At 37.6% G+C, this 22,827-nt stretch overlaps 1 protein-coding gene across 6 annotated transcripts in view; it reads right to left on the bottom strand.

The window, feature by feature from the left end:
- Positions 1–257: 257 nt before the first annotated feature.
- Positions 258–22,827, bottom strand: part of EPC1 (enhancer of polycomb homolog 1) — a 64,790-nt gene continuing 42,220 nt past the window's right edge. Inside the window, exons 3-16 of one of the 6 annotated variants that reach the window (XM_027717410.2) lie at positions 21,493–21,638; positions 21,201–21,407; positions 20,656–20,804; positions 19,148–19,304; positions 17,653–17,829; positions 17,453–17,542; positions 17,219–17,367; positions 15,705–16,057; positions 10,021–10,104; positions 4,015–4,133; positions 3,847–3,933; positions 3,066–3,207; positions 2,584–2,950; positions 258–1,598 (exon numbers count right to left, since the gene is read on the bottom strand). In XM_027717410.2, the coding sequence (XP_027573211.1) occupies positions 1,526–1,598; positions 2,584–2,950; positions 3,066–3,207; positions 3,847–3,933; positions 4,015–4,133; positions 10,021–10,104; positions 15,705–16,057; positions 17,219–17,367; positions 17,453–17,542; positions 17,653–17,829; positions 19,148–19,304; positions 20,656–20,804; positions 21,201–21,407; positions 21,493–21,638 (2,300 nt within the window). In that variant the 3' untranslated portion in view covers positions 258–1,525. Of the gene's footprint in view, positions 1,599–2,583; positions 2,951–3,065; positions 3,208–3,846; positions 3,966–4,014; positions 4,134–10,020; positions 10,105–15,704; positions 16,058–17,218; positions 17,368–17,452; positions 17,543–17,652; positions 17,830–19,147; positions 19,305–20,655; positions 20,805–21,200; positions 21,408–21,492; positions 21,639–22,827 lie in introns of those variants that run through there. The other 5 variants (XM_027717414.2, XM_027717412.2, XM_027717411.2 and 2 more) reach the window with 5 other exon arrangements.

Raw genomic sequence — 22,827 nt, 5'->3', positions numbered from 1 at the left:
AAAAATCAAACCAGTAGCTGTCTCTCCACTTGCATAACACCCTCCTAACAACTCTGACAGTTTCTACAAAAGTATCAAGAAAAGTAAGTATTTTTTTACTGTCTTTAGTGTTATCATAGGTAAAAGCCTTGACACTTGCCATCACATAACCATTACTTCCTCTTGAAATTCTAGGGATGGCTACCCCAAAAGATCAAATCCTTAGGAAAAAGCAAGAACAATTATAGAATTTGAAATTAAAAAAACCACAACCACAGTTTTTTGTCAACATGTAATGCCCTGGGTTTATTTTGTGAGAGTTCTGTCACAATTTTTCCAGGTGGGATTAAAAACCTTAAGGATAATGTATGCCATTGGAGTGGGCATTCAGACTTCGGTACTGACAAAGCACTAATAGTAGTCTGTTAAGTACCATTCTCTTCACAGAAGAGAGGTCAAATATTTCCAAAGGAAGGCACCCGATAGTTGTGGTTCTGGCCTTGCAGCCTTCTGGAGAATCTTAAAAGGAAAAAAGCTGGCTGTTTTAGAAACTGGAATGATGATACACGTACAGCAATTACTGCATTCTTCTCCCTTATATCCTTTTTCTTAAGAACAAGTAAAGAATGAAGTCTTAAAAACAGTAATACAATAAAAAAATACAATGTCTTCAAAAAGGGCAAGACAACATAAAAACTCCAGTTGTAAGGACTCCATTTGCATACTAACACTTTTTGGTGTGCAAGGAAATGGGACTAACGAGGGGAGCAGCAACATAACCTTAGTGCTTTAAGTACCAGAAACTGTCCACATGCCTGTGGACAAGCCAGGATGGGAAAATTCAGACTTCATTATTAGCTTGTTACTTATCTCACGATACTCAAACAGGAAGATCCCCATTAACAGTACATTCCCCATTTTTAAACTGATGCCTTTTTAAAAAAATTCTGTATGTATGTCACCATTTTTCACATGATACACAGAAAACTCAGGGACCCAGAGGGGAACCAAGTTATGTTATACCATTTACAAAATACCAAGGAGTCCACAGCTACCTAACACATTTACTACAGCACAGGAACCAATGAAGGTACAGTGTACAAAAAACTGTAAACACGGCACAATAAATAGATAAAACAGCAGGTTCCGCACCATGCACATGATGTGATGACACTTTTTCATCTCTATACAATCTCACATCTCACACTCTTACTTTGTTGCAGGTTGTTTCCCTCCCTCCCCCCACCCCAAGTGCAAAGCATCACAAATGAACAGTTTTGTATTCAAGTAACATATATACAAGGGTATTACAAATATGCAGTACTGTACAGATAATTGCTGTATTGTTAATTTACAGATGTTGATTCTTTCCTATTAATAGTAAGAAAAGAAAAACCAAAGCATGAGAGATGTGCATTGCTGTCAAGTCCCCACAGCTGCCATGGAAACGCAATGTGCGGCATTCCATCATCCCTTGCATTCGAAATGCTACTGATGCATAGCACCTAAACAAGTTCCCAAGGCTGCAGTCCCACTCCTACGGAAACTACGTCACCTCCATTGCTACTGTATTGTCCGCTATATTGTTCAGTGCTGGCTTCTCCGTTTCATGGTTTTCCCTGTTGAAATGATAATAAAAGAATTAACAAGACTGGAAAAAGACAGCAAAAACTATTCAAAAGACAACTGCCCTTCAGTACTGGAGAGCTGTTAAAATGTAGTAAAGGTCTACATGGGAACACGAAGAGGCCTAGACAAGATGAGTGTATTTCTTATACTTCCCTATTTGCTGTGTCCTTAACTCCCAGCAATGACTACTGTGAACACTCACCATGCTGTAAAACCTCCCCATAAACCACCATGTCATGTAGGAAATAAAAAAGATGTCCTAAAGATGAAAAGTTGTGATGAAATAATATAAAAAGCACAATAAAAAAAGTTTCTAATGAAGTCACAAGTTCCAAAATCTGGAATCACCTAAGGAAACAACGAACTGACTTTTGTTTAACCTCTTTTAATTAATCTTTTAGCCAAATATCTTAAAATAACAATGAGAACAGAAATTAAAAACAGAAATTTAGAAACAAAAATGCTTCTTATACCTAAAGAATGTGACACTTTTCTCAAATTTTGAGATACAAAAAAATATAATACATCCTCTGAAGTCTTCTGCAGTGTTCAAACCACAGGAATATCTTTGAACGCAGTTGGACCAACTATACCCTGTGTTCATTCCTGGCAGACTTACTTTTAAAGAAGAAACACACATTAAACTTCAGAATAGTTCAGCCTTCACATTGAATATAAGAGCCAGAAGCTGAACTCAACAGCAGAGAATATTATGTGCCACAGTACTAACAGATCATAAATTCCTCTTTGAAGTAACGTTTATTTTTCAGCTGGTGACTAGCACAACAGCCTGGAAAACTTATCAGTGCTAAAGTCTGTCTATTCTTGGATTTCTCCCCAAGTATCCCTCTTTGACCACCACTATACACAACATTAATTTAAGCCAGCTGGATCTAATACAACTGTTATTTGCCATAATGTATTTACCACGCAAAATAAAGACCAGGAAAACATAAGCAGATATAATCCCCCTACCTTGGTACTGCATCCACAGAGGACGAAGCTGGAACCTTGGGCACCTGACAATTTGTGGCTGCAGCCAGCTTTAAGGCAGATGATGGAACAGCACTTAAAGTCCTAGGTATATGCCGTGCATTGAGCGTGGTAATAGAGTTTACAGTGGCAACTGATGAGGGTACAGTTAATCGAATGTTGTTCCCAATCAGAACCTGAGTTGTTGCAGAATTGGCAGCAGTTACTTGGTGACTCAGTGCACTGTGGGAACTTGAAGTCTGTGTTATATTTGAAGGCTGCAACAAGGCTGAACCTGCTGTTGATGATGAGCTTGTATGGACAAGTGCTGTAGGTGTAGTACTACTGAGGTGTAAGCCCTTGTACACTCCTGCAACAGAAAAAAAAATAAATCAGTAAGCTCATTTTTCAGAAGATCACTCAGTTCCACATAGTCACGTCTTCACTGTAAAAATCAAGATGCAATCTGTCAAACAGCTGCATACCTGAGGCTTGAAGAATGCCATTCACCCCAATTCCAAGCACCACATCATCCTTCATTTTCAATCCCATCAGCTGTTCTGATGTAACCAAAGCTGAAGCAGCAAATTGAGCACTAACAGAATCCAGTGTCTTGGAAACAAAACCCTAGAAAGAACAATGGTGGCATATATATGTGATTGAGGGTTCCAGAAAGTCAGTACTCTCCCCATTTTAAAGCTAGTACAAAAACTAGTACAACAAAAAATTGATATATGTAAATCAGAACCGTGGACCAGTCACTCTCAGAGCAAGTTGTCAGCATTTGGTACAACTAGTTAAAATCTGAACTGTAGGGTTTTTTCCCATGCACTTTTAGCTCCATTAAAACAACGCAGAAGAATTTCCCGAGAACTATTCAAAATACAACGAAACTTATTTCCAAAGTTCTATGTAACAATACTGTTTCACAGATCAATCTGTTCTCATGAAATTCCAAACCCAACTCAGAGACTTGGAGGTTCAGACTGCAAACAACTTCTGAACCTTTTCATGTGTCTGGCACCACTGCAAGCACTACATGTTTATGAATGTTAAGACACTTTCACAGTTGTATGGAGGACATATTCAGGAGTCAGGTTTAATTAACTGAAATTCTGCTCTTAAAATCCCCCACTGACAAGAGGATAACGACATGGCTGGAGATTTCTGCAATTCATATTGCTAAGGCTTTGAAAATTTCATTAATTGACTGACCCATCTTTTTTTTTGTTAAGAGGGAGCAGAGGCAACGCCTGCCACACTCACCTGCAGTGTCCCTTCTAAACACTTTACAGAATGGCTATGATGTAGATTCAGGCGAAAGCCACTTTCCTGTTGGTTAGTTTCAAGGTTCTATGGCAACAGTTGACAATTAGAGATGAACCCTGGTGGGAAACAATGAGGGATAAATCATAGCACAGACAAATCCCTCACCTGTGATGTGTTGGCAGAGGAATTACTATTTGCTTGCTGTTGATGAATTTGTGCAAGCTGCTGTTTCTGCATTAGTGCCAGTTGCTGTTGATGTTGCTGGTATTGTTCGGCTGTAAATGCTGAACAAAATATAAAACGAGAAAATACTATATCAAAATATGTAGGTGTTGTGTATATAAACACATCTATTTTATAAACCTAAAGAAACCCCCAAAAACCTACCACAGCAAGTTCCTAAGAGACTTATGCACCTTTATGTCAAAAAGCTGACACTCTCCTAGAAATTTTTTGTTCAAGCTAAACCTTCTCTTTTAATAACTGTTTTTTATAGTGTAATAACTGAATTCAGCTCAAGATATTGAAAAGGGAGGGGGAGAATGGAACCAAAACACCATCAAACCCACCAAAAAGTTATAACAGATTAAAAAGAAAGAAGAGGTAGAAATGGCATCATTGTTTTCACTTTGTGAAACTACAGTATCTGCATTATTTGTGGAGTAGGTTTATACGCCCAGTTGGGTAATTGCAACGCAGCCCTCACTGACAGCACTCTGCAGGCAGGGAGGGGCTACAATTAAGATCTATGTTTCAGCTGAAAACACTAAGCTGGGCACACTCACAACTGGGCTGGCTATCGCAGTACTGTATTTTTGTTGTTTGTAACCACACGTGGACAAGCAATTCCATCAATAACAAATTTCACGAAACTACACCCTTCTCTCTAAAAATCTTAGAAAGGTGACTCAGTCAAGCAGAATTTTGTCCAGTTAACCCACAAGTATAAAACTGATAAAGTGTTACTTGTACAGATTGACAAGGAGATGCCCAGTGGTGCAGCAGAGTCACCAGTTCATTAACTAACTTCAGTGTTAAATTTTTTTTTTTAATTTACATTTCCAAAACAAAATGAAGTCTCAGTTTTCAATTTACAAACTGAATCAAGGCTGGAGTGTGAATGCCCTTGCAAAGGATATGTCCTTCAGATTTTCCCTTCCATTTTATACTCAGACTGTATAAATGCTCCCAAGTAAGTGCTGTAAATGGCATTCATACTTCAAGAATGCAGTGGAAGTCACACTTTTGGGGAAGTTCACTACTGTTTGGCAACAAATCACTATCACACTTAAATCCTGTTCACAAATTGCAAATTTTAAGAATTTTTTGTTAATCTACTCCTTCAGGCTTGCTTACCTGAAAAAATACATTTCTATCAAAACTATAATAATGTCCTACTTCTGGATACAACAGGATTCTGAAGACCAATTATACCTTACATATAAACTTGACCAACAAATCAGTATAAATGGCTAACCCAAACAAGAACTAATATTTGGAAACATCAGACCAAACACTACTGAGCATGCATTTTCCCATTGTATTTGTCCTTTTCTGGTGTAAAATTTGTTCAAAATACTCCTAGTATGCACTAGAAGTGGCATTAAAATTATTACCAGCACTTTGCTGTCTGAACACTTGAAGTGACAGATTTTGATTCAGTTGCTACAGTCATGTTATTTTTTTTTTGTAAGTAACATCCTTCAGCAAGTAAGGATGTAGCACTTACTTATATAGTCATAAATGACAAATTCCTTCCCAATACTGGTACAGCTAAATCTCACAGCAATGTTTTAAACTATTCTTAGGAGAATAGCTTAGTAGTAGTAACACTGCTCATAAATGTCCTTACTAAAAAAACCAAAACCAAACAAACTAGAATTCATAGACCAAATACTCAAGGATTTGACTGTTTAATTTATATAGAGTTAAGATTTATAAGTTCTTTAGATTTTTTTTAAACTGTCACCAAACACAAGTTAGGGTGAGAAAGCTTTAGCACACAAAGATTAGCACGTAGAAAGCTGACCAGCAGTAGCAGAGTGAGAAAAATGGATATATTGTCCTGTTACTGAGAGATATGTCATTTCTATTGATCCATTAGTAGTGATTTATTGTTTTTTTAAACCCTGAAATTTAGAATCAATATGGTTTAGCCAACATAGTGCCAATGATATTGAAGGTTCCATTTATTTATTTATTGTGTGATTCTTGGGGTGTCCTGTGCAGGGCCAGGAGTTAAGACTTGATGATCCCAGTGGGTCCCTTCCAACTCAGCATATTGTACAATTCTAAGAACAAGGCATTTTATTCTGTAGTATGACACATAATATAATGTTTAGTATATACAAAGCTTAGGAATAGATTGCATAATTGATGTAAATAAAGACAACGCACAGAACGATAAAGAGGAAAATGGGCAAAAAGAGTACATTATACCACCATCTTTGACTGAATTATGATTAGAATTTCCACCATCGTAATCATCTCACTTTTGCCTATTTAAGTAAAATTTACTAATAGTTCATTTCAGTTTTCAAGTCCTAAGTATATTTAAGATTCTAACCATAAAACAGAGTTGAGGTAAGCAGTCACCTGTGTTGGTTTAACCACCTCCACAATACTGTTTTCTCTTGGAAGAACAACAAATGAAGCTTACACAGTCTGTGTTTGTTCGGGACAGACTACGCTAAAGATCAGCTGTAAGTGCTCCCCCTTCTTTCCGGAAGTGCCATTTAGAAAAACTGTATGTTTCCAATTGTACATCAGCGAATCTCCCTCCAGGCACTCTGTGACCCTTGCAGCTGTACATCTCCCACCACTACCAAACAGTTACACAGCTGTCAAAGGAAACAAGTGACAGAAGAACCCCACTATGACTACCACTCTCATCTATATTCCAACTGCTTCTCTTCCACTTAAAAATACTGCCTGGAAAATACACTCAAGAACATTTCGGGCATTTTTTCAATTTAGGTTAAATATTCAGCAACATTTTTGCTGTTTCCCTTACTGAAGGTAGAAGTCTACCAGACATTTCAAAATACTATTTACAACACTATCAGAGATCCACTGTGAATTCTGAATCAATTGCATCCAGGTTAGAAACACAACACTGCTCATAAAGGACTGCTGCAAGCTACAGCCTCCTAAAATAATCTGATTGGTATTCCTTTCCCATTCCACAGGATACACAGATATGCTCATGTACAAGAGGTTATAGATTGTAATTATATAAGCCAGCTCTTCCCTCTCCATGTTAAAGAAACACTACATTGAAGGTTTAATTGAAAGCAATACTACTGAGAACTACCCAAATCAAAATTTCTTCCCAAGACTGCAAGCTAGGACATCATACTCTGTTCATCTTCTGTTAGAAGCCACCATGTACTTTGCTAACACCACCACTGGGTTTCTTCCCCTCCTGCTCTCAGGGTAGAGTCTACATTACACTTCAATTGAAGAAATAAGCACATGAATTGTGAGATCTAAGTTGCTTCTGAAAACTATTGTTCCCACGCAAAAAAAAAAAAAAAAAAAAAAGGTATGTACTTTACAAGGAAGTACTTTTGTCTATTTAACCTTCCATACTCATTTCCTGTGGCACACAATTGTGACTGGAACTGGGGAAATGGTACATGTAGAAGAAGTAAAAACGACTGTCATTCTCTTTTGTGTCAAACACAGGTCTTTATCTGCCTGGGAAAAAACCAGCAGGCAAGCAGCAAGCCCAGACCTTTCCTGAACACTGAAAAAGGAACCACATTTTTGGTAACTCAGAAGAGTATTGCTACACAACACCAAACAAAGTTACATATTCCTGACATTACTGGAGGCATTTAAGACTTTAAAAACATTCATAAAGCAACAGACAACTGAACAACAGCTTGAAGTTTAAAACATGGACAAGACAAAACATTCACTAGTTAAAGACAACACATGAGATTTTAAAACAGTCTTGCTTCAGCAGCCCCAGAGTGCAGTGCATACAGACTCTCCTCAAACAGCATGCTGGGACCTCAGTGGTCCTGGTTCCATCACACAGTAATGACTATTTAATAGTTTGCAATTTACTGAATGCAACAGTGACGAAACATCCAGTTTCATTCACTACACAGAATCACTATACAGTGAGAGGTGAAGGTGGAAATCTCAACCACCACTACCAATACACAATAAATAAGAACATTATAATTTCAGAGTATCTCAACTTTCACAGCTAACAGCTGCACTTCTATACAAAACCTCTACATACTTTCCAAGGCACTTGCAGTAATTTATGCAAGTCACCAGACTCTTAACCTAGTTCAACTCCTTTTCTAACCTTAAACATGAGAAACCTTTAAGGCCCAATTCTACCTGGAGTTATTCACATCTCAAGCTGGTTATCAGCAGATGGGTAGCTCAAACTTTACCAAGAGACTTGGCTACACAAATGCTTCTTGTTTTCTTGCAGCATACTGTATCAAGTTGTCACATTTCAGTTGAGACAACCCTCAGATTTTAAGTCAGTACATTGTGTTATGCTGTTATTCTCTTAACAGCTTGGGACAACAAACACACACCTAATGTGCAACTGTATTAGTGCTATACTTTGGCAGCAAGGAAATGGTTTCTAGCTTACAGACTGCAAAAAGCAATGGGAGGTAGAAGAAAAAACTTCAGGAATTTTCAGCTACGAGTACAAGGAAAGAAACATCGTACGTGACTGATACTGACTGACAGGATAAATGATTGCCCAGTATTTCCTTTGTGACAGCTACAAATCCTGTTTTATTAAGAACTGAATTATTGCACACTGTACTATGAACGTGTTTTCCTTCAATCATTTTTATGAGCATTTGTAAACCCTGGATGATTACATGTCCATTTTTTTCCCCTCAAATTAAACCACTGAATATCAACTTTCAATTGGATGATTCTGTTTATGTATCACCCAAGTTCTCTGGGGTGCTGATACTCAACAGGTGTTTTCTGGAGCACAGAGTAACAGTGATACTGTCAATGGACTTTGAGCTCAAAGATCCACAGTTTGCAGCAGTTTTATACCGCAATATAAAACTATGCTAACAGTGCTAACTGGTTTTACCACAGTATTTAACATGTACCAGCCTTACAGTGCTGTAGCTTACATTTGGCTTCTCTGAAAACTCAAGTCGTTCCCAAATGTGGCCAAAACCAGGGAGGACGGCGGGGCTGACTGCTGCATTTGTGTGAGATTGGTCTTTGTAGGATAAACAGCCACAGTCTCCCCTCACAACTCCTCCTGCAAGTTTTACCGTGAGGTGACTCACCCACCAGTTGTTACTCTGTTTACCTTCAGTAGAAAATACAGACTTACAAAAAACTGACCACAATAACCAGCTTCCTAAAAGAACGGGGAGCATATCCTGGAAAGCAGAAAATGCATGTGTAAACTCCCCTTCCCTCTACTAGCATTCCCTTTCATTTCCTGAATGGAAGATGCTCGCTAGATTTGCCAGGCAAACTGAGCAAACTTCGTGGAGTGAACACCATGACCTATCCAGGTAATAATTTCTTTTTATTTTTTTTAGTAAAAAGTTTTAAAAATGTAATACTGAGAGATTCAAACAGCTTAATTAAACCTTTCAGCAAAAGTTTCAGTCCTGTTTAGCATCTAAAGAATTAGCTATTTAAATTACAGTAACTTAAAACCACTTAGAAGTTGTTTCATAACATTGTTAAGTATCTGTTCTCATGAGTGGAAATGTTATTTCAGTGGGAAAACTGAGGCCTTAATACTATACTGGATTCAAAGAACCTCTCTACAATCCATTTACAGTACTAGATTCCCTGATCCTTTCAGTGGATGACAATTAAAGAGGCAGTTTTGATCAGGTAACAGAAGAAAGATCCCCTAACTAAAGCTTTCAACTGAGAAATTCCATAAACTACAGAATTGCCAAAGTGTGTGGAAAGATGATATATTATGTTACAATGTTTTCTTAAGGGAAGCACATGAGAGCATCACATCCCTGCTGTGTAAGAGAACAATTAGTGGTTACTAATGCCAAAGTGAATGCAAAGCAAACATCAATCACAATGCTAAGTAATCCAGAACATCACATTTTTAAATCTCTCTCTCATGAGAGATGTCATCTGGGTTACATTGCCTGGTTAAAGATTTTCTACTATATAGCAAGTTCTCACCAGTGAATTCAGAAGATTGGAGAGACTTAGAGCCATCAGTGTGATTTAGTATTTGATGCACCAGGCCCAAAGTTGTTTCACTTTCTGAAAAGAAGTTCAAGATTGGTTTTACTTAAATATGGCATTATTAGACACTATGAGAACATGAATCATTACGCCCTTGATTATTACTACAACAGCCTTTTATTTCAGCCCAACAGAAGTGTGAAATTCCTACAATCAGAACTCTAGAAATTATGAACTAGATATAAGGTCTATATATGCACTCCCTACTTGGTAGCAGAAGACAGACAGAAAATAATTAATAAGGATTTTTACTAGCCATTGAATGAAAGCTAGAAAAGTTTGCTGTGCATTTATATTTGTCTGCCCATCATTCTTAATATGAGTTTCCACCACACCGTCTCAGGCCAGTTATAAATGTGGTGATCCTTGCACAGAATGCAAAGTTTCTGCAAGCTCAGAGATCCATCACTTTGGAGCAAAGTTTTACTCCAACTGAGCTGAAGCTGAATAAGAAAACCTAATACAACTACGAAGTCTTGAAGTCTCCAGAAATGCTCAAGTGTTTTGGTATGGCTCTTATCCCATCCTCAGTCACATTTCCCAGATTAAAGAAGCTTTTCCTTTTAATATTTCCTCCTTCAACTAAGCTTAGAGTGGGCTCTAAACATCTGTTAAAACATCTCAAGGCCATTGCTTCTTCAACCAGGACACCAACAGCTCAGCCACAGATGGGCCAAGGCCAAGACTGTTAAATTCCAATGACGATTGAAAATAACCATTACAAATTCCAGTACTTTTCATGACCAAGTTTATCCTGTAATGTGAAAGAAGTTTTTCAAAAATGGGAAAAGAGTAACACAGATAGCAATGTTGAGACTGTTACAGATACAAAGGTTAAATAAAAAGATCTGAACACAGCCAGTGGTGGTATGAAAACCATGAAAAGGCAGGACAAGCTCTTCTACTCTGCTGCAAGGAATTGCCACAAGGATCGAGGAGCTTCCTCCTGCTTCTTTCTGGGAAAGGGTTGCCTAAAATCAGGCATCAGGTATCCTTAATAAGAACATGAAATAACAGTATAGAATCATAGAATGGTTTGGATCAGAAAGGACCTTAAAGCTCATCTAGTTCCAACCTCCCTGCCACAGGCAAGGACACCTTTCACTACACCAGGTTGTTCAAAGACCTCATCTAACCTGGCCTTGAACACTTCCAGGGATGGAGCAACTTCTCTGGGCAACCTGTTCCAGTGTTTCACCACCCAGACAGTTAAGAATTTCTTCCTAATATCAAATCTAAACCTATTCTCTTCCAGTTTGAATCCACTTCCCCTTGTCCTGTCACTACATGCTCTTGTAAAAAGTCCCTCCCCATCTTTCTTGTAAGCTCCTTTCAGGTACTGGAAGGTCCCAACTAGGTCACCCCAAAGCCTTCTCTTCTCCAGGCTGAACAAGCACAGATGCTTTAACCAGCGTTACCTTATTTGGGAAATGGAAGTACAGTTCACTATCCTGTTAGACCCCCAAATGTGCTAAACTGCTTTTAAAAAGAGATTAAGAGATGCAAAAAAGAGCATGCAAGTGTACTGGGACAGTACAGTTACTGAATAGTAAAGCACAACTTGCATCACATCATCTAAATATCTGGTTTACAAGAAAATGCGAAGTAAATTATGTTGGATTATTTAACTATGTTCAGTATTCCTGCAGCTTTTCATACAGTAAGATCTACAATCACAAACATCAGAACTCTAACAATGTTCAGTAAGGCTTTTTCTCAAAGGGCAAGTTACAAATTCAGTGAGCAGTTAACTGCCAGCCTCTTCAGCCTTGCCAGCTTTCAGACTGTTTTCAAAGTGATCCAGCTTCTGGGTGACGAAGGCAGAAAACAACAGAATGCAAGACTGTTGCCTGCTCTTACTGTAGAGCCTGGGAACCAGTGCTCCAGTCTTTCACTAGTGATGGGTATCTCTGCTCTGCTTCCTAAAGACAAGGCTGGAACAGAAAGATACATGCTGTGCAGTCTTAGGACTCTTAAGAGTCTCTAACTTTTGTTACTAGATGCAAGCATTCCAAAGTCCAAATGCAACATATTTAACAAGTCTCCAGCAGAAAGCAGTCTGTCCATAATATGATGCAGTTCAAAGACTACTATTTGCCCAGCAGAATCAGATCAATCTAACAAGGGACAGAAACACTTCAGATGAAACCTTATGCCTATTGTACACTCCAGAGTTACAAGCTCCATCTCTGAAGATTTTGATTCAGAAACTTGAGACTGTCAGCAATACAGGCTCATTTTCTGAAGTAATTTTGCTGCATTTTGTTCACAGTTAGTAGCTCCCCAAACAAGTTAATTCTCCACAATAATCTTGATTTAATGCTCTTGCCTGCTTTTTAGTGGTGTTCTGTATAACATGTGTGAAGATCTCTGAATCAGGTCTTTTTGCAAGAGGGCAAAGGATAGTTTTCCATAATTCTTCAGCAAGATGAAAAGGAATCACCCTCTTCCAAAGTGATGCTACTTTTCTTGGCCACTTGATCCTGGTGCCAAAGTTTAGCCTTCAGCACACAGCAAGTGTTCAAGTAACTTTGTAAGGGATTTCTTTTTTTTAAGGCATCCCTTCTCAGTTTATACACAAAATCTCAATGCAACATCTTCCACACATCTTTGATGCTGAGCATTCTGAAAGCCAGGACCAGAATAACTTGCATTTCCTTCAGGGTCAAAGGCACTTCAAAATGTTTAAAAAATGCCCGGTTCTTTGGGGAAACTTCTCCCTGATCTTCAGGATGAACAGTAATGCTTCCTGTAGCCAGAGAATGGTATGTCACAGCACAGCTTCTAGAACACGTCCTCTGCTTAACGGAGGACCTGAGATACAATCTCTACTTCATGCCCCTGCTGGCCATGTATAACAGACCTGAGAAGCAAGGTTTTCCATAGCAATTGTTCCATGTCAGCAGCGTGTCTGCATCATTCAAGGCAGAAAAAGTCCAAGACTTATCTACACTTTAGTATGGAAACAGACAAAACTCATGTGATGGTACACAATAAACATGGCAACATGACCACCTCTGCTGGTCACTACAGAATCCTAGGATGAGCTTCATCTTAAAGGCAAGCAATATGGTTTGACCACAACTCAGAGTAGCAGCAAAAAGATTTAAAAAAAAAAAAAAGGTATTAATAAGTGTTTTCTGGTAGAAAGACCAACAGCCAATTCAAAAACCTAAAAGGTAAAGAGGAAGAAACCTAAAAAAAAAAATCTATGCCCACAACAAACTCCCATCTTTAAAAACAATGAAGAAAAAGTAACAGGTACACTGTACAGGGTTGTTAATCTGTAGTAGTAACTATTAGAAAAACTTTAGTACAGCTGTTAGATACCTGATGTCCTCTACAGTATTTGCTACAGAAAGTAAGAAGACAACTCAGCAGCTGCAACTGACTGGCACCATTGAAGAAGTCAGACTCACATGAGACATAAAAACAGCCTGTGATCTGTGCAGACAACCTATCTCAAAGAATCCTTTAAAAAACAGAAAAAAAATCCACTAAAAACCAGACTGGCACCGAGAATTAGACTCTGTGCTCCTTTCGAACCCCTACACCGACAATCAGCAGTACATCACATAGACACAAACTTCTATACACCTCCAATGCCACAAGAATTCCAACTAAGATGATAAATATACAGATACAACTGCCCAGCTATACTAATAATAAGTGACTATCCGAAGACTGTGGTAACTGATTTAAAAGTGTATCTATTAATTCAGACAGATACATTTTTTATTGAATATTTAATTCCTGTATCAAACCCTAACAAAAATATGAAACTAAACTCTAACATTTAGATTCTGAAAAGCTTGGAATACTAACTTACATATTTTACATGGATATAAGCCATCTGTACAGAATTCCAAGCACAAATTAGTGTTATATACCAAGTACTTACACACATGTATTAATTCCCCAGGGGCTTCAAGATGCAGCCACACAAACTCTGGTATGGAACTCATCACCATAAATAATAATAGCATTTAATTCCTAAATGATGTAGATAAACATCCTAACCATCTATTTCAGGAAAAAAGACTCTAAAAGGGTGTGTGTGTTTATTTATACACACACACAATTATATAAGCTTTAAACTCAATCAGTCAATTTTTCAAATCTACACAATTTTCAGATGCAAAGTATTGCCATTAATACTTTAAACTGCATTTATAATCTATTCAGTACCCAATAGTTTTGTTTTCACACTCATAACCTGGCTACCATTTTATCATAGTTCAGACTGGTCATCATCCAGATGATGCTCTCATTCAGTTCTGGACTTGCTTTACTTATTTGAACCACTTGAAGGGCAGAATTTAACCAAAAGCCACATTTCTATCACAAAACAGAAGAACCATCACTTGTAGCCTTTGTACATTTCCAGTAAGAATTATCATAAAAGAGGAAAGAAAGGGGGATAGGGGCAAGGACCTAATCTAGGACAGCATGGAGAGGAAGCATGAAATAAAGCAGCAGAACAAAGGCGCTCTCTAACTCTACAAATGCAAGCAGAAAGAATTTTCAGGTTAAAAAACCCAAAACGTGGTACAGGGAGAAAAGGTACAAAACATATTGGCAAACAGGAGGATTAAAGTCATCTGATACCAGGATATCAGATTTTGAGCAAACCACCAAAACACCTCACAATTTGATTATTTTATTAGGTATATGCATCTCTCCCCACTGCACTCCTACATTATCCAGGTATTCTGATGGATTTCCAAAGCCATAATTCAAAATGGTATGGAAAACATGATTCTAGAGACTCCTTACAAAACTCCTTACAAAGGTGAACTTTTAAAGTTATTTCTTTATAAAAAAAACTATGTCACTTTAACCTACTATAAAAAGATGACATTTATGGTACTGACTCATCAAAATTCATGAGTTATTTAAGTCCCATTCTAACACTGTAAATGCCAGTCTTCCAATATGAAGAGCCCTACAAAAAGAGTGATGCTTTCCAACAGTGTTCCAATTAAAAAACACCATCACATCAAGTTTTTTCAGTCAGGTCCTCAAATCTGTAATTGGGTTCTGTAAGATGTAGTCTGCCACTTGCTGACAAGACGTAGAGGTGATTAGTCCAAGAGTTTTGCTAAGCATGAGCAGATGCATCAGTGAGAGTGGGCTGGGTACTTTTTGGATGGGAAATGGCATTTAAGTTCATTTAAGTTCAATTAAGAATTCATAGCATGCTGGGATTTTAAATGCACACATTTTAACTAAACAATTCCCATCACCACCACACTTTGTATTAAAAAAAATTTGGAATGTAGTATTTACATCAACATTTCAATTAACATGTTTTTAATTTTAAAAATCCAAATCCTCAGTCAACTGAAACCCTACACAATATTGGTTTTAAAGCTTTGTATTTCTAAACCTGTAATTACATACCACTGTAGCACTTGTATAAATCTCAGATGCAGTACTCTACTGCTAGCAATAAATGCAAACAAACATTCCATGTAGCAAATAAAGAGATACACACGAAGATGGGCTGTTACCACCAAAACAGACCACGATGTAAAGTATGGATGACCTAATGATATTCTGGATTTTCTGAATCAAGTTTAAAACTTCTGGAAGCAAGTTTGTTAAATTAAACATACCAATATGTGCTGAACCACTGCTACTTTTACTTTGTGTAGAGGTACTGCATGTCTGGGTCCCGGGTTGTGCTGTGCCTGTTCGATTTAAACCCCTGTATAATTTCCTACAGGAGAGTTCATCATTGTCACTGTCATGTAGGGATGGTGTCCGAGGCCTAAAATGCCGCCATCTACATGATTTGATATTGACTAGTATCTGACTGAGGTCTTTTGAGAAAGATTTGTCCGAGGTATTTGTTTCTGAGGTATTGGCAAATTGACTGATTGAAGAGTGTTGTGATGAGGAAAACCTTTCCAAATCCAGGTGATGAAATGCATTATCGTAGTCCGAATGCGCTCTGTCCAGCAGCACCCTAAAACCAGGACAACAATGCAGAATTACACAGTGGCAAGAAAACACGAAGGAAGTCACCAGTTTGACATGTGTGTTTGGGGATGACAAAGGGATAGAAGGAGCTACACAAAGCTCTTCTAGAACAAGCAAACACACGCTCCCCCCCAATGCATGACTACCTATTATTTTACAGTAAATATTATATTTAGGTATATTTTAGCTTTTACTGTTTCAAGAGCTGGGAGGTACAACATCATGTACATATTAAGACTGCAACAACATGTAATTAAAAAACACCTAGACAATAACATCGCTTAACTAATTAAAAAATGACTGAAATACTCTCCTGAAGTAACTTCTTCAAAAACCTTACTCCCATATATACTACAACCATCCTAATGCAGTACGGATGTCACACACTAAATCCCAAATCCCCTTGCAAAAACTCCAGTAAGAGCCTTCAGCTCTCATTCCAATTTTCCTGATTAGCTTACTAGTATGTGAAGAGACGCTAAGCACAAATCTGAAAAGCAAATCACATTCTTACTTTTAATCAAAATTTAATCCCAATGTACTATTTTCTTAAAGACATAACACAATATTTAAGAAAGAGCATTTATACAGCAAACAATGTATAAAATGTTTTTGATAAATATTCTTAGCAGCAAAATGCCTGAAATAAGTCACTAAATTCTTTGATATTTTTGACAATGTTTGAAATTTAAGTTATCGTCAGTTTTAAGCATCCCTCCCAAAAATCACCAAATATGGTCTAAATTCAGAAAAGCATTTTCTGTCAAATATAATTTTTGCTATCTTTAAGTGCTACTATTTGAAGACAGCTATGCAAATAATTTAAATACAAACCACCTATCACAACTGAAAATATACAAGTATTTTCACCTCAGAACTTGGGAGTCCAAGTAATAAAAAACCCCAGAACTACTTAAGAAAACAGTACTAAAGCAGTTTCTATTAGCACAAAATAAAAAATTGAGACATTAACCAGCTAAGGAAACTAGGATCAAACATAAATATTAAAAAAGTCAATCTCTCTGTGGTGCTCGAAATTCTGAGGTTTTTCAGTTTGGGTTTTTTTTTTTAACTTTGCTGCTCTTTATGTCTGATTTTTTTTTTTAAATTTTATTTTTAAAAGCAACAACAATTCCATAGCACTCACCTTCCACCACGGCCAACCCGTCGTCGTGCAAACCCAATACACCTCTGGGGAACGGTGAGGGTGGTTAAGCAGTATCTGTAACGCACGTCTCCTAATCTTCCCTCTTTAGGGCTACTCCACGGCCAGTTGCCAGGTTGGTCTAAATGAGGCTTGAAATAATTTTAAACAGTTAGACACAAAATGTTTTCCAACAGTGACACTCTGTCTTATAATACATAAGGAAATTCCACTTACAGCATAGTACTGACAGCCTGCTTTCCTACGGAAGGCAAAAGGACCATCGGGATCATTCTCTTCCTCAGCCTCCGAAGAACCAGACAAAACCTTTAAAGAGGGGATGGGGAGGTAGGGTATATGAGGAGAGATATTAGCAAATTCATGAGTTTTATTTCTGTTCTTTCCCCAAGAGCAGTACAAAACTCTAGAGGTCCTACCTGGGAGAGAGGTTCTTCATCTGAGCTAGGAAAATCATACTGATTCAAATCTTTAGCATTAAAGACTGGCAGTGCAGCAGGACTTGTCTGTTGAGGAGTAGCAGCAGCGGACGAAGGTAAGACTTTTGGCTTCTTCTCATACTTTCTTTTGGGTCTAATAACATCAGGCTTATCTTGCTGCAAGAAAAATAAAAAGCAGTGTAAAATTACACACAGATGAAAATTACATTAAAACAGGAGTTTAAGAAAACTCCTGTGTAAGCAAGCTAAAATGTGAACTCATCTCTCCACCATCTTGATAGTAAAACATGCAGTCATTTCAAGAGTATCTGGATTTTGTTTTCAGTAATGGAAACATTTAAGAAACAAGGTGGAATCATGCACTGTTTGCTCAATCTGTGCTGGATAACTCACTAGCAGTTAAGGTGACAGAACTACTTTGGAGAAGCAGACGAAAATACATATGATGATCTCCATGAGGCACCTTTTTCATTTTCTAGCATTTTGACTTAATAGCCACTTATGCAGCATTAGGGAATTATTAAGTACCAAACAATGTTTTAAAGGCAAAAATAGAAGTTAGACTTCTCAAAGATATCTATAATCTCACAAATGACTCTAAAAATTAAACACGTTTCCCCATACTATGCAAAGCAAAGTTTAAGTGCCTTTCCCAAGTCTCCAAGAACCAGATTTCTTTCAAGCTGTGAGACACTGCACTGACCCAACATCACTGAGAGGCAAGTACACGCCAGCAATCACAACTACATTGCTCTACTATCAGTGGAAGAATTCACTGATTCAAAACACACTGTTAGTTTCAGAACAGCCTCTGGATACTCTTCACTCACAAGGAGTCTTGGTTTAAAATTCAAATTATACCTCAGCATTTCTCCTGTGTTACCTGACCTATTTAACATGCTCAGCTGTTTGCACTGTAGTCATGCTTTGTATGACACAAAATTAAAGCCTGCAGGAAAAGCAGTGCTGGTCAGCTGTCTAAATCAAATAAGGTTCTTTGATACTTTACTTAAATACAAAACCAGACAAAGATATACAGCATGCTGGGAATACCAGTAGATCCTATCTTAAAAACAAAACAAAAACCAACCCTCTGGATTAAAATAGCTACATAATTTAGAACAATATATGGATTTTACATCAGTAATTCCATCTTTGTACAACATCTAGGTAATAAATACAGTTTTGTTCAGGATATCCTAACTTTAGGGGCAGTATTAGAGAAAAATGTTTCTATCCCCCTGAATGAGAACACAATTGCACGTGTCCTTTTGTCTGTAGTTTGTCTAGACTTTATTTCTGCCTTAAGAAGTACAGGGAGTCTGTATGTTATCCTCATAACTCCAACAGAACAAAGCACTTTATTTCACTTGCAGCTTTGCTAGTTTCATAAAGCCTCCCCTCTCCTATCCTAAAATGCTGTACCTTGCGTACTTTATAGCCAAACAGTAACTCAGTTACTGACATTACTCACTTTGACTTTATATTCTTTCAGTTCCATAGCTTCTTGGTGTTTAAAAGAACTGCTGTTAGTCACAGGAATGATGGGAATAGCATAGGTAGGTTTAAGTGGCTGCCGCTGCGCCATGACTTCAGACATGATCTCTCCACTGTAGTCACCCAAATTATACCTGAAATCAGAAAACATTTGTTGGAGTGCTTACAATGTACATCTGGTAAAAAAATTGAGAAACATGGAGAAACACAAACTAATACTTGGAGTTTGGGGTAAAGGGACATCCAGGACATCAGCAAGAAGTACAGAAAGTATTATTACAGAAAAGGGTACTGACTAATAACATAGAAAATTCATTGCAATGGCTAATGCTGACAAATAAAAAATGATAACTACTCTGTAAAGCATCTCCAAAGCACAATACTATAAAGGAAAGAAGCAGAAACTAGAAGGAAAGAACAGGAGAGGGTTACCCTCCCCCCTCCCTTGGGGACTGCTGCCATTTAAAACCCATACATTTATCACTTGAAAGGTTTTAAACAGTGAGGCAGAGTGCCTTATGCATTAATCCTTCCCCTTTTGTGTTAGGGAATATTTTCACAACAAGTAGACCCATGAAACATATTACATTTCAAATCCTGTGACAAATGCTGGGTTGAAGTGCAGTTCTTCACTCTGAGGGAGGTATTAGTGTCTTCCCTCTATTCAACAGCTTATTTTATGAGAAAGCTACTGTGAAAACCTTCAAGATTTCCCCCCTCTCTGGTTCTGCTTAAAATGCTCAGTGCTTAAAAAAAGTGCCCTAGTAGAAAAATTCAGCTTGCCTCCCTAAGAATCCAGACTAAAAAGTTAGTTCTAGAGTTTTAAGATACTGACTCAGAACATTTGCTTTCAAACATGGATACTTGAGCTAGGGAAGTCTACTCAGATTCTAAGTATGAACTTAAAGAACAGCTCCACATTGCAACTGTAAATCTCAGCCAATTAGGAAAGTGACAACTGAGCATTTGGCCCTCAGCACAGCTGACCAACAGGATGTCAAAAGAAGCACAACTTGGAGATGACTCACACATTTCACACTGTATGAAATGATTATCTCTTTTCTTCAAGAGGGTGTTTGATCAAGCTTTTTTAGCAAAGAATCATGATCATGAAGTCAAAGAATGGTAATGTTTGAAAATGGCCTTAGAAATAGCTGGTATTTCCTTAATCTATGCATTTAACATGCATTTTCTCCTGAAACTATGATCTCTCCTCTGGTATAACATACAGAATAGATAAACACACTTGAAAATATGTACACATCTAATGAAACAATGTAGCTCAGTTTGACGATCACCTTGCCACAATAAGCAACTTCCTAGCCTTATATTTTGCTCTCCATAGCCATATACGAAACTATGTTATCCTGTAAACGCATGTCTAAATACTTATTTTAAAAATCTCCCACTGTTTAAATATTTGAAGCAATCAGAATATAAAGCAGCTTCCAAAGCTTTCTGCAGCAACTTTTCAATGAACATTACCTCTTTTCCATAATTTCCAGTGTTAAATGCAGCAATTCTCTCTTGCTTTTTTCTCTTCTCTTTATCATCTCCAGGATGGTCACTGCACGACTGAGATCTCGACGCAGCTTAAGCATCTTCTCGTAAGAAGCTTCATCATTTTTCCGATTCTGCAGATACACACAGAGTATATGTGTTTCCCCTCATCATTTAAATTAAGTAATCTGAACCACTGTAAGTTCTAAATATTTACATATATCAAAAAAAAGACAAGTCATATGCCAAACCAAGGAGAAGCATGTGCATGTTATCAATGAGCTACAGCTTACTAATACAATAAGTAGGTTTAATGGTAGATTTAGTGAAAAAATTAATATAAACTTTCATTTAATAGCTGTTCTAAGGTAGTTTTGCTTTTCACCCCTGCAAATTAGAAAAGAGAACATGCCAATTTTTACTGTTTCATACAACACAGCAGAACTGTTTCTTTACATAATCTACTTTTTGAAAGGGGGAAAAGGAGAAGGAAAAGAAAGAACAGCTGAGAGAGGCTCTGATATACGTACTTTTCGTGTCTGCATCTTTTCTGTTCGTCTTCTAAAAGCAACATAAGGGTCATTTGTGCTGGAACCATCTCGTTTCTCTTGTTTCACTGCTGGGATAAGAGAGGGACCTCGACAGTTTTTCCTCTTTTTAATCCAGTACTCATACACTTCTCTGATCAATTCATCGTCTTCCTTCAGCAACAGCTTGGCCTCCTGCAGGCTGACTGGCTAAATGTAAAACCCAGCATGTCACTTTCACACAGTAACATACAGAGTGTGTATTTCAAATTCTTTATTCAAAGTACCATTGTACCTGCTGACCGCTGCCTTTTTCTAGTCTGTCTATCATCTCCTCAAACTGCAAAGGAGAGATGTCCATTCTTTTCTTCAACTTGTTCACAAAGATCTCATCTTCAGAATCCAAGTCATAATCCGGCTGCTCAGCATCCAAACTAAAAGCTAAATGATACAGTGAAAGTTAAAGTTAGTTTTACTACAGAAATGTTTTGTTCTAATAGCAACGTTCAGAATACGCAGCACACTCTTCTGGAGACGAAACCAAAATCATTTGTTTGAATGTTGCAGTAATACTACTTTCAAGTTACATCTATTTTTATCTTGGAAAAAAATTACACTTAAAAATCAGACATAAAAGTTGCCATCTATTTGATTATGGTTTTGTTATTCAATGTAAACTTACTAGTGGTCAAACCAGCTAGCAGCTTTCTGCCTCATTCTTTTCTGTAAGAAATTTTTAGATTGGTGAATATTTTGAATGCTGCTGAGTATTCTCTAGTTTTATGTCTTATATGATCAACAGTTAAGACTACAGCCCAAACACACACATGGGAAATTATACGCAGATTGTATTACAATGATCTTACACATACTCTCATCAATGATTTTTGTGATATAGATGAGTCAGACTAAACTGGCCCAGCATGGTCTACCCTACGTAGCAAGGCATCATCAAATACAAGCAGTGTTTTGCAGAATGCAAACAACTGTTTGTTTTACACAATACCCTATGAAAACGCAGCACTCTGCATTCAAAACAAGATCTCCCTAGTTCTCATGCCTCACTCAAGTTGTTTTAAGTAGTAAGAGACAAATTTCTTCTCAAGTGCACACCTGAAAACACATACCTTGCTTCTAATAAATAAAGAGGTAGAATACAATGCAGCTGAAAAATCACAGTTCCAGCTGCTAGACCTGCTAGATAAAGAAGCTTTTCCTTATCTAGCCTAAACAAAGAAAAGAAGAATGAAAAGTATAACCTTAATATCAACATGCAAGACTGCTAGTAGGAAGATAATTTTTTACAGTGAGAGTGTTGAAACACTGGAACAGGTGGCCCAGAAAAGTGGTGGATGTCTCATTCCTGGAAACATTCAAGGTCAGGTTGGACGGGGCTCTGAGCAACCTGACCTAGTTGAAGATGTCCCTGCTCATTGCCAAGGTGTTGGACTAGATGATTTTTAAAAGGTCCCTTCTAACCCAAACTATTCTACGTTTCCAATACTTCAAGACATTATTGAGACTGACTGATATAGAAGTCTAGCATTTAACCAAAGTTAATTAGGCATGAGATCTTTTTACACAGCACAGAACAGCTGCTATCTTCTAACAAAAACAAAATCCCAACAAA

This window comes from Pipra filicauda, unplaced genomic scaffold, assembly GCF_003945595.2.
Source record: "Pipra filicauda isolate LSUMZ 115617 unplaced genomic scaffold, ASM394559v2 scaffold1_size10287979_pilon, whole genome shotgun sequence".
In the NCBI taxonomy this organism is placed as follows: Eukaryota; Metazoa; Chordata; class Aves; order Passeriformes; family Pipridae; genus Pipra; species Pipra filicauda.
This window is presented reverse-complemented; position numbering and strand designations above follow the sequence as displayed.